The following is a 14,636-nucleotide window of genomic DNA, read 5'->3' as shown; positions in this document are numbered from 1 at the left end:
TTATAATTTAATTGTTTCAAACAAAATTAATTGTTCGATCAATTCAATTGAGTTGTACTAATAGTTTGATGTAACACTTCAATTTGTCCCTGTTGCAACGTAGAAGCCGAGACCTTTGATCACGCCATCCTTTGGTGTAATACACTCTTGTCGCAAGCTTATAACATCTTTCAATAAGTTATATGTGTTTATATCAGTAGATCAGCGAATTAAATTATCCATATACTAACTAGGGTGTCTGGCCCACAGTTTGGCCCTAAATTTTGGGACACTGTCCCTCCCGATTGTATTACTTCATTTTTACTTTCTTAGCCTGTTTGGTTGGATGTAGTTTTGAGGGAATTACAATTCATTGAATTGCAATTCAGTGAATTCTCATACTACAGTGTTTGGTTGCGCAGAATTGCAATTCCCTCCAAATGATGAATTGCAATTCATGGGGTACCCCTCATGAATTGCAATTCGGTGGAGAGGAGGGGCAATTTTTTGGTGTAAAGACAATTTTGCCCATCCTCCCATACCCTTTGTCTTTTAAAAAAAAATTGAAATAATAATAATAATAATAATTATTATTATTATTTTGAAAGAATTATTATTATTATTATTATGTTTGAATTATTATTATTATACTTAGCTTATTATTATTACTACTACTACTACTATTACAACTACTACTACTATTACTACAACATCTACCACAACATAAGGGTATTTTAGTCATTTTATCACTTCTTACCTTTCAATTCCCTCTACTCCTATTTCTGCATACCAAACACTATAATTTCAATTCCTACTTTATTCACTGAATTGCAATTCCACCGATTTACAATTCTTTTTCACCCTAATTCTCTCCTCCCAACCAAACGCCCTGTTAGTGTTTGTTTGGTTGTAAAAAAGAAAAATTAAAATTGAGTTGTACTAATATGGATAATTATCCCCGTGTCCACGAGAGACAGATGAATCTAGAAGCTTAAATAAATAATTCTAAAAACATTACTTTCATATAAAGAAACACTGCGAAATTAAATTCCAAAAAAAGAAAAAAAAAATCATAGAGAACCAGACAGAGCCCGAGAGGCCAATCGGCCATTGATAAGGAGAACCCAGACAGACCCACTTCGCGTTCTCTAGAACACATACAATCACTCTTTCTCTCTCTCTCTGACTACTGTGTTCATCTCTGTTTCTCTTGAGAGTTTTGATTACCTTTCTGCTTCCAATTTAACGGAAGAAACACAAAAAGGTGGAAATTCCCTTCCTTTTTTATTTTCTTATTCTCCTCCTCCTTTTGCTGCGCATTTTTTCAATTCATTTTCACCCATCCCACTCCGTCTCTGTATCTGAGCATTATGGTGTTTTCTTTCCTCATTCTTTGAATTTATGGCTATTAATTTGTATATTGCTCTCTGATTTTCTTATAATTTTACGTTTTTTTATTCTGTTGGGAATTGAATACTGTGCTGTTTCAATTGGGATTCTGGTGTAATTCGTGGTCGGAAAGATGGGATCTTTGAACAAGGAATGGTATTGATTGGATATGGGAATGGTGTTTGTTTTATGTTCACTTTGTGTTTGTATGATTATTATGATAACGATGGGAATTTTATTTGGAACGTGGACTAGAGAGTTTGATCTACGCTGTTAGAGTATCTAGATAATTAGTTTGTGTGGACTATTCTTAGCAGCACAAATTCTGTCAATTTCCAGGTAGTAATTTTGTGTTTATACCTATGAGTTTGACGTTTATGGGTTTGAGGGGTGGGTAGATTCCATATTTTGTGATTTTGGATTGTGCTTTGTATAATTGTTAGGAATGATTGGTTATGTGCAGAACATGAGAGATTGAGAGGCATCATTTGGTGATTGTTCTGATGTTAGTATAGTGGCCTTGATTTCTACATTTCTTTGTTAATTTTGACTTTTGATGTTTCTGTGTTGTTCTATGGTGACCTTCTTTGGTTGTGTTTTGGACTTCTAATTAGGTTGATGGGCTGTTTGTCAGCAGCAATGGAGCCTAGAATTGACTTTCTGCAATTGGTTGAGAGGGATGTGACCGTGGAAATCATGCTGTGTTTATGTGATCCAGCTGATGTGGTGCATGCTGGAGCTGTGTCTCGCATCTGGCGTCAGTGTAGTAAGTATCAGGGCACAGCTTTTTTCGCCATTCGCCTTTTTCTACTTTATTTATGTGCTTTAGTTTTCTATTTACTTGCTTCATGTGTGATAAGACAACCGTGTTTGCTTGGACTTGCCTAGTTTCTGTTTCTAATTTTGCATTCAAAACCGTTTGCTGTCCTCATTGGAGAGGGTAAGCATATCCAGTGTTATTGCTATTTGATAGGAGGTCATTTAACTGATTTAAGTCGTTGAGAAATGGAGAAAGTGGTACTGCAAGATATGTGAAGACACTAGATTAAACATTGACTTATTTGCAGTGATCGAGAATGGAATTTCCAAGCAATTGTGCTTAAGAAAGTTTCCCCAACTTTCCAGTGTTGCACGCATAGTCGAACAAGGTTGCAAAATGAATGAATCATCTGTCGTTGGATCTAGCAATTCTGACTTTGAGACTCTAAGGAGAGACCATAGGGTTTATGCTTCTCTACTTCAAGCTCTCGAGACACTAGCGTTATCTCCATCTGATTGTATTGATTATGCAATCGGGGCTTCGAGTACAGACAATTATCCTCTTGAAAGTATTGCCAATACTCTATATCCAAGGGAACGATATCTGAATAGAGCTTCATACTGGTCCAGTAAAGGACAGCGTAAGCCTGATGTGCCTGAGACTCTTATATACAGATTAAAAGCTGATTTTGCCGTTGTGACTGAAATTAAAATACAACCCTTTGAAGGTATTTATATTTTATTTTGGGCCATCACTGTTTTATCTTGCAACTGTTTATACCATTTCTTGATTGTAAACTCAAATTTCTGTTCAGCCTATTTTCAACCGGGCAAACCCATATACTCGGCAAAATCTGTACGATTTCGAATGGGCCACCCAAAATCTTCAAAAGAAATAGACTGTCTGGACGTACCCACGGACCAACCAGCTGATGAGAAGTTTGTATGGACCTACACATCAGAAGAGTTCCCAATGTCCCAGGTCTTCTCTCTACATTATCTACATTTTGATTGTCCTGTAAACTTCAGTTTGAATTGTCTTGTTGCATATGCTGAACATAAGCACTATATTGTTCTGATATACTTAACTGCTAATTATTAATGAGAGGTATATCACTAATTCTTATAAGATCTGGTGTATCTTCTTTGTAATTAACATAAAATCTCCATTGTTGCGTTTAAATCTCTGTGTTCCAGTTTATATTGATTCTCGATGTTTAAGAATCATCATGTTGAAAATCAACTTCTGGTTAAAAGATGTGTGACAATTCTACAATAAAACAAAAATGAAAAATCGCACGACTTTTCCATGGACAGGAGAACCGCATGCAGACATTCAAGCTGCCGGAACCAGTTCTTTGCATTGGTGGGTATCTGCAGATTGAGCTCCTAGGCAGAGTTCAGAGGCAAGAAATGGATGATTTATTTTATATATGGTTAGTATTTCAACTTGCATTTCTTAGGTTAGACATTGGCCATGTATTCTTGTTGGGAACCGCATTTCAAACAATTAAAGTGGGTAGCTCACTTGTTCTTACTCTTTAGCTCTGTTTTTCATTAATATGTGCAGTGTGTGCCATGTTAAAGTTCTGGGGCGACCTCTCAGCCCAGCATTTGAAATAGAGATGCTCGAACAATCTGGGAAATTCTCGATGGTTTACAGCCCTGAAACGTTGAAGCCCATGTTGCAATCGTTGGGCGAGGGTGAAGATCACGAGGCCTCCTCGAGGCTGTCTGAGCAAGAGGTGAGACATATCGGTTTCTTGGGGTATTTGTTGGGTGGCTACCAACCAGACGGCGAACTCTTGGAGTGGGACGACAACGAGGAGATTGATGCAGCTTTGGCGTTGTGATTTACAATATGCGATTTGTATTTTCGTGCCTTCTGCATTTGTTCTTTGTGCTAGCAACCACAAGGAAGGCTGAAAGCCTATGTGCACTCAAAAACCAACACTAAAAATGTGTTAAAATTAGGAATTTTGTGATGCTTCAACGGAGTTTCTGAGCTGAATGAAAACTTGTTAGTTAGGATTCTTCTGCCATTTTTATACAGTATTATGAGTAATGCACTAAGGGGGTGTTTGGCAAATGGCTAGTAGCTGGTAGCTGATAGCTGATCGAGTTAGCTGATAGTTAATAGCTGATTGGGTTAACTGGTTTGACCAATTAATAGTATTAGCTGGTTGTAAAAATGTGTTTGGTAAATTGGTTGTTTACTATTAGCTTATTATATGTAAAATGACTTTTAAGGGCATGAGTATATTATGTTATTTTAAGTTTTAAATATATTAAGAGGTATGAGATCTTAATTTTGATAAATGATTCTAAAATTTGATTGACTATTTATATTTCTAAGTGTATTATTTTTATTTACATAAGTGTATTGTTTTTTTTTATTTATTTCACTATTATTGAAAATAATTTTAAATATTTAAAAGGAAAAATGATTTAGTGTAAAAATTATTATTATTATTATTATTATTATTATTAAGCCCACTAAGTTCACACACTTAAAAGTTAAAACCACAGCCCATTTTCCAACCCACCTCCAAATAGTAATCCTATTCCTTACCCATTTTCCCTGATTTCCTCTGCATTGCTGAACGCAAAGAAGGCCAGACGCAGAAGAAAACGAAGAAATCAAAGATGAAGAACCAGCGATTGGAGATGGGAATTGTATGTAAACACGTTTCTTTACTTAGATCGGTAATCATTTCCATTGTTGTTGGTTTTTTTTTCTTTTAATTTGTGAATTAAAAAATCTAGATTTGTTGTGTGTTTTGAGTTTGAGGATGGAGATGATTTCCTTGTTGGATTATTAATTTGTTTCTTGACTTAGGTTAGTAGTATTTTTCATTGTTAGTAGTATATCCCAAATCAAATACCTAAACCCTCTGCCCCAAGCCCCCAAATCAAACGTGAAGAAATAGATAGAAGCAATGGAGAAAATCAGAAAAGAATAAGCGAGAATCGAAGTTAAGAAGCAATGGGGAAGAAGAAGGGCGAGAGTCAATGGTAGCAAGGATGAAGATGATCGATTTGGGTTAGTTTTTTTCATTGTCTTTTTTTTATTTGTAAATTTAAAAATATAGTTTGTGTATTTGTTGTGTGTTCTGAATTTTGAGGATGAAGATTTTTGTGATAAGTGGGATAGTTTTTTCCATTTATTGTTTACTTTTAATTTGAAAGTTTAGATGTGTGTTCTTGAGTGTTGTTCATGGCTGCAACCTGCAAGTGAGAGGGAGAGAATATGGGGGTAAAGTTGTCTTTTAGAAATTAATTGCAACCAGCTATCTTAAAAACGCTGCATCACTTAGCTTTTCAAAAATCAGCTTATTGGGATGAACCAGCCAAACCAAAAAGTCATTAGCCAAACACTTATTTCAGCTGATTGACTAAGTCAAACAGCTGAAAATGGTCAAATCAGCCAATAACCAAACACCCCCTAAGTAACTTTACCAATATGAGCACAAAGAGTTCCATGTATGATGTGTACTGTGCTAGGTTATAGCACGGAATATACGAGATGCGAAAGAAATAAATGTGTATTTATAATTTTTTTTCATAAAAAATATGTATAATTATTTGATGGAATGAAGGAAATCAGGCTAACACCTCAACCCTCTTCTGGTAATTTATATCGTGGATTATGATTTACATGACATATATCGTGGATTAGGATTTACATGACATTATAGACCTTGAATCTAAACGACAAAGATACAAAATTCGTATTGTATAACACAATACATAAAAAATTACAACACAAAATGGGTCCACAGTGCAAGGAAAAACCCCAACCAAGTCCTTACATTAGGGACATCTGATTGATCTATAGTCATTGGGCTTGGTTCATGTGTCACTGTTAATATATATCTTTAAGAGCTTATCTCTAAGTTTGGGATCGAGGTCATTCACTCGGAGTCGAACTAAAGCTCACTAAGCTAACAACGATCACATTCTTCAAATCAGGTTAGTACTCTCCTGAGGTCGGATCAGGTAAAAAAGGATTCTCCCTAGTCCTTACATGGGAAGTCAAATCCGATCAGATCAGATCCAATCCTTAGTACATATAGGCCAACATACCAAAATATATTTCCTATCACTGTATATCGACAATTTAGAACCAGAATCGAATTGCGGTCATAAGTACTCAATAATGAGTTTAAATAATGAGTTTTTGTGCAGTATAGTGAATAGTGAAGTCCTAATTTCCTCTTCATTTTGAGAAAAAATGGAAATTGGAATCGAATTGCGGTCAATAGTACTCAATAATGAGTTTAAATAATGAGTTTTTGTGCAGTATAGTGAATAGTGAAGTCCTAATTTCCTCTTCATTTTGAGAAAAAATGGAAATTGCTTGTTAGCAAAGAGAAGACAACTCTCTTTAATATTTCTCCAAAATCTCTACAACTTTCATTATCATCTTCACTTTCCAACATGCAAAAACCATGAATGACAGGAGCAAACAACTTCCATAGAACTTTCAACTTCTAACTGATTATTTTCTAATGTAGCAAAGTTACAGATCATAGATCAGACATACCCTATACCCCCCAATTATACATATGAAAAAAACACATGGTAATAAAATGTCTAAGAGTAGCGAGTTTTGCACAAACGGCTGGGAACCACATATGCAACGATGACAGTCTTCGCAAGAAGTTTAGCGCGAAGAATTATTCTAGCAGTTCTGATGAACATTCAGCAACATCGGCTCTAATCAGGTCGCCTTCGCCTTTGCTGGTGGTGGCGGGAGCAGCTGTAAATGGAAGGGAGACGATTTGTTATAGAATTAATGACAACCCTACAAACGATGCAGCTTTGGGACCAAGATCTTCCCTCTTTGAGATCATATCTAATTAGTAATTACTCCTTAAACAAACTATTTTAACTTTGTTGGTGTGTAAGAACACATATGGCTGAGTATCGGGCAGAAAAGGCAAAAATGAAAGTAAACTGGTTACCTGATAACAGGAGATTAGAGAGGTAACAAATCCAATGGCTCCGGTCACACGTGGAGTTACTTTCTTAGGTGCCAATTGAAGCAACCCAACGGCAACCACAATATCCAAGGCCGCTTTAATCAGGGCAAGGGATCTATCATTTGACTTCTGAAGTTTACTGCGGTATTGCTCATTCTGCAACCCAAACCAACAAAAACGTTAAAAGCTACAGAATACTATCATCCCCGCCAAAATATTCCAATGCACGGTGAAGAGTAGGAAAACCTTGTATTTGTCGGTGTTTTTAAGCTCCTTCTCCAACTTCTTCATCGACGCTGAAAGCCTTCCAAGCTCCCCAATCTGGAGAGAGAAGTGGCACCCGAAACAATAAAATGCAATTAAAGAAAATATGGAGAACCGAAACCTAGATCGGTATTGGTTATTAGTATCAACACCATTATGCTAAAAGAAAAGACCGGCATCAGACCTCAACCAAGGTGGTACAGATTGACGAACCCATCCAGCAAAAGAGGGAGATCCTACCAAGTAACTCGGAACGCTCTTTATTCTATGTAAATCACATTACAAATCAGCTTCAATTAAGTACGTAAAAAGAAACCATTCCAAAAGCGTTAAAAGATCAAGGTTTAAAGCTTACAACCTTATATATGCCTGTCCTGCCAAGCCATACAATTTGATCCAGGAACAGGAAAGTTGACAGCAATGCATTCTTCGACTGAATCCATTTATAACTTTAATGTTAAAAGAAAACTATAGGTTTTCAGAAAAAATCGCATACTAATAGTCCACTCGTCTACCTTTCCCAACAAGATGAGTGGAAGCGGGGTTCCTGGAGCATTGGGACTGATAAGACCATGCAGATCATTGACAAACTGCACACATGAAAATTGTGTCAAACTTTCTAAACCACATAGAAAAAATTCAATAAAACTAAAAAGACAAATCATGGAATCCTCATTGTAATTCTTTCCCCCTGAAATTAGTTGCATAACAGATACTTCGTACTATAATAGCCATATCACCACAAAGCCTATACTTATGATGCATAAGTGAATTAAAAAAAAAAAATCAGATACAAAATGCTTCAGCATGTCAATAAGAGTGAATGAAGAAAACGTCATTTCAGACCTTAAAAAGACGGAACACTTTGCGTGCTAAACTAGTTGATTTATCAACATTTTGGGCAGTTCCAGGCTCCCCATTACTCAAGAACTTGGAACCATACTGAATTGCCCTGCATATCTTGTCCCTTGCCTCTGCTTTGTTCAAATACAGAACTGCAAGAGCAAGTTCCGTCCTGGCTACATCTAAGGTACTCATTATGTCTTACACACACTGCAAAATTTAGAAACAAAGGATTAATATGAATAAAGAAACACAAACACATACACACACACAAAAAAAGCTAGGATATGATTGGGCAGTCTTGAAAAACAAAATCCCTTAAACCAATAACTTTTCGTAACAAAAATGAAACTATGTATGGCAAATCTACACTTCCATGGGTATTTATTCAGCATCCACTCGAAACCGAGACTTTGAGAAAAATCCATTTAGCTACAACAGGCAATAATCCATGATTCCAATGGGAAATATTAATCTGTTCATATTAAGGCCTAATCACTCTCTTGCTTCCTAATCCCTATTCACATGCCTCTTCCATTAACATCACTCATCAGACATAAATATTGCATAATAGACCATACCAAACTACATAAGAAGGTAAGAAATCACAGTCCACAATTAGCAAACAAAACAAATCATTAAAATTTGAATCCAGGCAGAAAAACAGATACTTTACCCTCCAAAACAATCTGGATTGATTTACATCCAATCAAAACGCAACTCTCATAAATCAAACAAAATAGGTAATTGACACCATAAAAGAGCTTAATTCCACACCTCAATCAAACAAAAGAGAAATTTAGGGTTATTGGATTGTGCAAATACATATAGACCGAGAGAGAGAAAGAGCGATGTATTACCTGCGAAGTGCTACTATGCACCACCCTCGGTATCGAAGATCACAAAGCCCGAAACTTTACTCCCAAAATGCTTTGTCTGAAGACTTAAAAGGAGATGAATTTTCTTGGAAGATCAGGCTTTAGATGGCGTGGGCGCGTGGCTAAGTGGGTTGTGATAAGGCTTGTTTGGTCCTCCTCAATTCCTAAAAACTAGAAAACTGCTAAGGCAAATAAATAAATTAAATAAATAAAAATTCTGGCTTCTATTTGCGATATATGAAAATTTTTACACTTCTTTAAAAATTATTTTTTTCTTAATTTTGTAAATTATTATGTCTAAGAGATTATCGCAAAAGAAAAAAAAAAAACAGAAAACGCTATTTTTGAGCATAATATATTTTAAAAGCGTTTATTTAAAATATTGATTGGGATAAGGCTTATTGGACCTTATAATTAAAGCATGTGCTCCATCTCAACTAAAAGCCTAAGTTGATATAGTTGGAGGCGGTGGATATCCGGATTTCCAATGACGCGAAGATTTGAACTCATGACCTTTTGCATGGCTCTGATACCAAATTAAAGCATGTGCTATCTCAACTAAAAGCCTAAACTGATAGTTGGACTGCACATATTATATTTATGCTCACACTTATTGGGTTGGATATGTTGGTTTGAAATAGACCTAAAAAATGGCTTGTAACTAAATTTATTGTATCTCGATTATTATACTGTACATAATATTAAAATCTTAATAATTTCATAGAGGTGTAATCAAGAAGAGTTGCGTCTAAACACTACAAATTCAATATGTGAGCCTCGAGCTTCAATTCGTTCAACTAAAGTTTCGAGTTGTTTGAACTCCGATCGGTGTGAATATATAAGTATATATATTGCTGTGGGTATTTCGTAAACATAGATATATCAAGATGTAATATGTATTCAAGTGAATTATTAAGATATTCAATTTCAATTGCATGGAGAAATGTTGCAGAAGTACAGTTAAACTATAGAATTATATTTAATTTTGTCAGATTTTATGGATCAGTTTTTAAGTTCCAAAACTGTATCCACCAATTCAGTTTCATTCTTCTCACACGATGGACAAGTCGCAGTAGTCCTAGCCTTAGGAGGCTGATCGGAAAATGGCGCCGGCGCCGGCCCGTCGAATTTAAACGAGGATCGTAGCTCATGCAACTCTCTCCTCAGCCGGCAGTTTTCGTAGTTCAGACTCTCGCAGTACTTCTTCAAGAGGTTGCAATCCACCTCAGTTTGCTTCAGTTTAGTCCTGTAAATGAAGAGGTAAATTAAACTCTCAAGAAAATGAAAATTAAATGGATAACTCAATCAAGTTGGTCAATTTAGACAGCATCCTATCGACCAATTATTATATCATGGACTAGGGTTCATATTGTATTATGAACCCGGATACGAAAATTATATACTTTCAGTTATCACATTCTATACAGGTAATTAAATAATTTGATAATTGCTGACACATAATATGATAGTTACAGGTACAGAAACGGTCAATTATAGGTACAAAATTTGTAATCTAAAGTTTATTTTTGGACAAGGATTTACAATGCAAGACAATGGTCCACGGTATAATTTGTCTTTATGGACAACCTTGACAAATTTAGCATTTTGTATCTTTTGTAGGCTAGAGTCACAAAGGTGGGTTTAGCCCAATGCATTCATTCAGAGTAGTAATTGCGGGCTTTTCATCGTTGTAAAAAAAAATGTTATGAAGCAAAGAGAATGAATGAATCACCTTGCTCTCCGGTTCTGAAACCAAACTTCAACTTGTCTTGGCCTGAGATTCAACTTTGTTGCAAGATCATGTTTTCGACCCTACAATTATGTATGTTTTCAGCTTAATGATTGAAGAAGAAAGAAAACAAGAAACAATGAAAGGAAAGGTAATGAACCCATTAATTATATTATACATACCATGGTAAGGGTGGTATGGTGTTTGAAACATTCTTCAAGTAATGCTGATTGTTCTTGATTTAACCTCAACTTCTTCTTCGTAACCCCATTGTTGTTGTTGGTGCTGTAAGAATTCTGGGATTCCATTCCATAAACCTCAAAGGTTTTGGAGCTCTCAATAATGTCACCACTCCGGTCATTTGAGTGTGATAATGGGAGGGAGAGATCCAAAGAAACACCAAAACCACTTGTTTTCTTTGGTGAGTTATCCTCTTTTGGCAGGCTGCAGTGACCTAATCCCAGTCTGAGATCAAGTTTCTGATCATCTTCTTCTGCCATGGCTTGAAGGATAATGAAGATGGAGCATTATATGATTGCAAGTTTTAGCAATGGTAAGGTGCATTTGCAGATTTTGCAGGAAAGTGTGGTATTTATTAGTGGAGTTGGGAAAAAGTTACTAATATGCAATTATGGCATCAGTTATAAGTAAGACTTGGGTGCTATCAAGAAATGAAGGAAAAAATGTCAAATAGACCACTGAACTTGTCGCTTTTGTGCAATTGGGCCATTGAACTTTAAAAGTGTGCAATTCAACTATCAAACAAGCAAAATTTGTGCAATTGAACCATTTTTACAAAAATTTTTAATTCAATTTGAGTTAAAAACATTTCAATATTGACTCCCAACTAGTATGGTAGAAGAAAATGCCACTCTTAATACATATATGTTAGTAATATAATTGTATTTTACTAGAAAATTTTTGTAAAAATAGTTCAATTGCACAAATTTTGCTTGTTTGATGGTTGAATTGCACACTTTTTAAGTTCAATGGCCCAATTGCATAAAAGCGATAAGTTCAGTGGCCTATTTGACACTTTTTCCAGAAATCAATTAAGGCTTTTGACTTTCTTTCTTTCATTTTTTTTACATTTTTTACCAGTTGCTTACTTTTTTGTGTTGCACTCTTAAAACTGTCAGATTATCATAATTCATCATTAATGGATAAGTTATTAAAACACTAAGTAGTATAGAATCCTCCTATGGATTTACAATTTTAATCCCCACTTTTTCTAAATACTTTAATATTATTACATCGTCATACCTTGTAAGAAAAAAATTAATTAATTAAGATATATATTAAAATAATTGATTTTTGGATTAAAAAAATAGTGTTCAATCATTTAATGAATAAATACATAAAACATTTTAAAAATTTATCAAATTTTCATTAAATTGAATGCAAATTCAAATTGAATTAAAAAAATTTAAATTTTGAGACCAAATTGCCAGCTTTAAAAGGTTTCACACCTGTGCAACATTTTAAATCACCAATAAGCCTAATGCATGGATTAACTGTATTACCTTAACAGTTATATTCATTTGCAGTAGAATAGGTCATTTATTGTTCCTACTAATATGTAACTTCTTCCTAGGCTTTCTCAGTTGTATCACTATATATTCTGGTTATCTTAATGTAAGTATGATCGCTTTTAGTCATACTCTTATATGGTATCAAGAGCCCTCTTTCTCCACCGAGAATTCTACGATCCAAAATTTTTTCTTCCCTCTTTCACTATGGCTGCGTCTGCTTCAACCAACACTGCTACTATTATCCACATCAATGCTCCCACCCATTTCCCCATCCGGCTAACTGATACAAATTATCCGGTATGGCAGCGGCAGGTGGAGACCACTCTAATTGGCCTTGATCTCTTAGGCCACATTACGGGTGATACTAACGCACCTGCAAGATTCTCCAACACTGAAGGAACAATCCCAAACCCGGCACATGCTGTCTGGTTTCGGCAAGATCAGATCATTATTGGTGCGCTTTTAGGGAGCTGTTCAGAATCACTACAACCGTTGATTTCTTCCGCTACTACTGCAGCGGAGGCTTGGACTCGCCTTACCTCTACTTATGCAAATGACTCCATGGGACGTGTCATTTATTTAAAAACCAGGTTATCGAGTAACCCCAGAGGTTCGCGGTCCATTGCGGAGTATTTGCAGGACATGCGTTCGATAGCAGATTCCTTAGCCACTGCTAATAGTCCGGTTTCTGATTCTGATCTCATTGCATATGTCCTGAATCAATTAGGAGATGAATACGCTACATTGATTCCTGCAATACGAGTGCAGGGAGGCCGCATCAACTTTGGTGATCTTTACAGTATTTTAACGGACCATGAACGAATGATAAAGTCTGCAGAAGAAGCTCGTCAATCTCATCTGGTCACGGCGAATGTTACTCAACGACATTCTGGCAGTCCTCCCTCGAACCACCAGTTGCATAACCAGCGTGATCAGGCAGGGGGAACTAATAATCACCGTCGTTCTCGTTCTTCAAATCGACCGAGTACTACCGGCTATCGTCAGACTTATATTTGTCGATTTTGTAACTTCCAGGGTCATGAGACCAGGTTTTGTCGAAAACTGGCGAGGTTCCTACGAGACAATAATGTTTCGTATGGGCTTCCCCAATCTCCAACCAATTTTGCAGGTCCGTCCATTAATACTTCTGTCATTTCTCCACCACAGCACCCTCAACCTCAACAGCAACAGCCATGGTTGTTTGATAGTGGAGCTTCCCACCATGCAACTTTCAATCCAGCCAATCTTCCTTCCATCTCGGCATATGGTGGACCAGATGAAATTCACTTAGGAGATGGTAATCGTTTACAAATTTCACATACAGGCTCCATGACTTTGCCTACATCTACGCGTAACCTTTCTTTAAATGATGTTTTGTGTGTTCCTAAGTTACGTCGTAATCTTGTTTTGGTCTCTAAACTTTGTCAAACTAATGATGTCTCTGTTGAATTTTTTCCCTATTTTTTTCGTGTCAAGGATCTTCGCACGGGGGCGTGCCTCATGCAGGGAAAGAACATCCATGATGTGTACTCTACCATCTTGCCGAGTATTCCTCAAATTAATACCCTCACTGTTCCAGCTGTCTCTGAATGGCATCACCGCCTTGGGCACCCTGCCAATAAAATTCTCAATTTTATTTCTCATCACAATAAATTGTCTTTACCACCTTCAGCTATTTGTAACCTCAAATGTGTTTCATGCAATATAAACAAAAGTCACAAACTACCTTTTTCAGAAAATTCATTGACTAGTTCTAGACCTCTTGAACTGTTATATACTGATGTATGGAGCACAAAAACTGTTTCTGTTGATGGTTATTCATACTATATTATTTTTGTTGATTTTTTCACAAAGTACATATGGTGGTATCCCCTAAAGAAGAAATCTGATGTTGCCACGCTTTTTCCTCAGTTTCAAACAGTGGTTGAAAGGTATTTTGGCCATAAAATAATTTCGGTGTTTTCAGACAATGGTGGTGAATTTCTTAAACTAAGTCATTATTTTAATTCTGTTGGTATATCTCATTTTACCACTCCTCCACATACGCCAGAACGTAATGGTACGGCAGAACGACGACACCGGCACATCGTTTAAACAGGTCTATCCTTGCTTCATCAGGCCTCTTTGCCGATGTCTTACTGGTCTTATGCTTTTCGTACTGCAGTATATTTAATAAACAGAATGCCAACCCCAATCTTGAACTATGTTTCCCCGTTCCAAAAATTGTTTACTAAATCTCCCAACTATAAGAGACTCAAGAGTTTTGGTTGCCTTTGCT

At 36.2% G+C, this 14,636-nt stretch overlaps 3 protein-coding genes across 3 annotated transcripts; 1 reads left to right on the top strand and 2 right to left on the bottom strand.

Annotated features, from left to right (window-relative positions):
• Positions 1-1,045: 1,045 nt before the first annotated feature.
• Positions 1,046-4,381, top strand: LOC116017332 (F-box protein At4g00755). Its single transcript, XM_031257893.1, has 6 exons — positions 1,046-1,243; positions 1,983-2,134; positions 2,436-2,855; positions 2,943-3,109; positions 3,445-3,563; positions 3,698-4,381. Exons 2-6 carry the CDS (start codon positions 1,987-1,989, stop codon positions 3,978-3,980), a joined length of 1,137 nt encoding a protein of 378 aa, XP_031113753.1. The 5' UTR covers positions 1,046-1,243; positions 1,983-1,986; the 3' UTR covers positions 3,981-4,381.
• A 2,137-nt stretch (positions 4,382-6,518) lies between these two features.
• On the bottom strand, positions 6,519-9,237 carry LOC116017671 (peroxisomal membrane protein 11D-like). The gene is made up of 8 exons (XM_031258298.1): positions 9,080-9,237; positions 8,223-8,429; positions 7,892-7,966; positions 7,735-7,809; positions 7,561-7,641; positions 7,359-7,433; positions 7,095-7,268; positions 6,519-6,889 (listed from the first exon to the last, which is right to left on the bottom strand). Exons 2-8 carry the CDS (start codon positions 8,412-8,414, stop codon positions 6,851-6,853), a joined length of 711 nt encoding a protein of 236 aa, XP_031114158.1. The 5' UTR covers positions 8,415-8,429; positions 9,080-9,237; the 3' UTR covers positions 6,519-6,850.
• Positions 9,238-10,099: 862 nt separating this feature from the next.
• LOC116017564 (homeobox-leucine zipper protein HOX19-like) lies at positions 10,100-11,326 on the bottom strand. The gene is made up of 3 exons (XM_031258172.1): positions 11,009-11,326; positions 10,830-10,909; positions 10,100-10,343 (listed from the first exon to the last, which is right to left on the bottom strand). Exons 1-3 carry the CDS (start codon positions 11,324-11,326, stop codon positions 10,100-10,102), a joined length of 642 nt encoding a protein of 213 aa, XP_031114032.1.
• Between the last annotated feature and the right edge of the window lie 3,310 nt (positions 11,327-14,636).

This window comes from Ipomoea triloba, chromosome 4 (genome assembly GCF_003576645.1).
Source record: "Ipomoea triloba cultivar NCNSP0323 chromosome 4, ASM357664v1".
NCBI lineage: Eukaryota > Viridiplantae > Streptophyta > Magnoliopsida > Solanales > Convolvulaceae > Ipomoea > Ipomoea triloba.
This window is presented reverse-complemented; position numbering and strand designations above follow the sequence as displayed.

Bases quoted from the DNA above. Each gene is read 5' to 3' on its own strand.
- LOC116017332 (XM_031257893.1), top strand. From the start codon at position 1,987: ATGGGCTGTTTGTCAGCAGCAATGGAGCCTAGAATTGACTTTCTGCAA. The intron at 2,856-2,942 runs GTATTTATATTT...ATTTCTGTTCAG, and splicing joins TAAAATACAACCCTTTGAAG to CCTATTTTCAACCGGGCAAA. The intron at 3,564-3,697 runs GTTAGTATTTCA...TAATATGTGCAG, and splicing joins GATGATTTATTTTATATATG to TGTGTGCCATGTTAAAGTTC.
- LOC116017671 (XM_031258298.1), bottom strand. From the start codon at position 8,414: ATGAGTACCTTAGATGTAGCCAGGACGGAACTTGCTCTTGCAGTTCTG. The intron at 7,642-7,734 runs GTTGTAAGCTTT...TGATTTACATAG, and splicing joins GCAGGACAGGCATATATAAG to AATAAAGAGCGTTCCGAGTT. The intron at 7,434-7,560 runs GTCTGATGCCGG...TTCTCTCTCCAG, and splicing joins TCTGTACCACCTTGGTTGAG to ATTGGGGAGCTTGGAAGGCT.
- LOC116017564 (XM_031258172.1), bottom strand. From the start codon at position 11,326: ATGGCAGAAGAAGATGATCAGAAACTTGATCTCAGACTGGGATTAGGT. The intron at 10,910-11,008 runs GTATGTATAATA...ACATAATTGTAG, and splicing joins ACCATACCACCCTTACCATG to GGTCGAAAACATGATCTTGC. The intron at 10,344-10,829 runs GTGATTCATTCA...CTTCATTTACAG, and splicing joins TTTCAGAACCGGAGAGCAAG to GACTAAACTGAAGCAAACTG.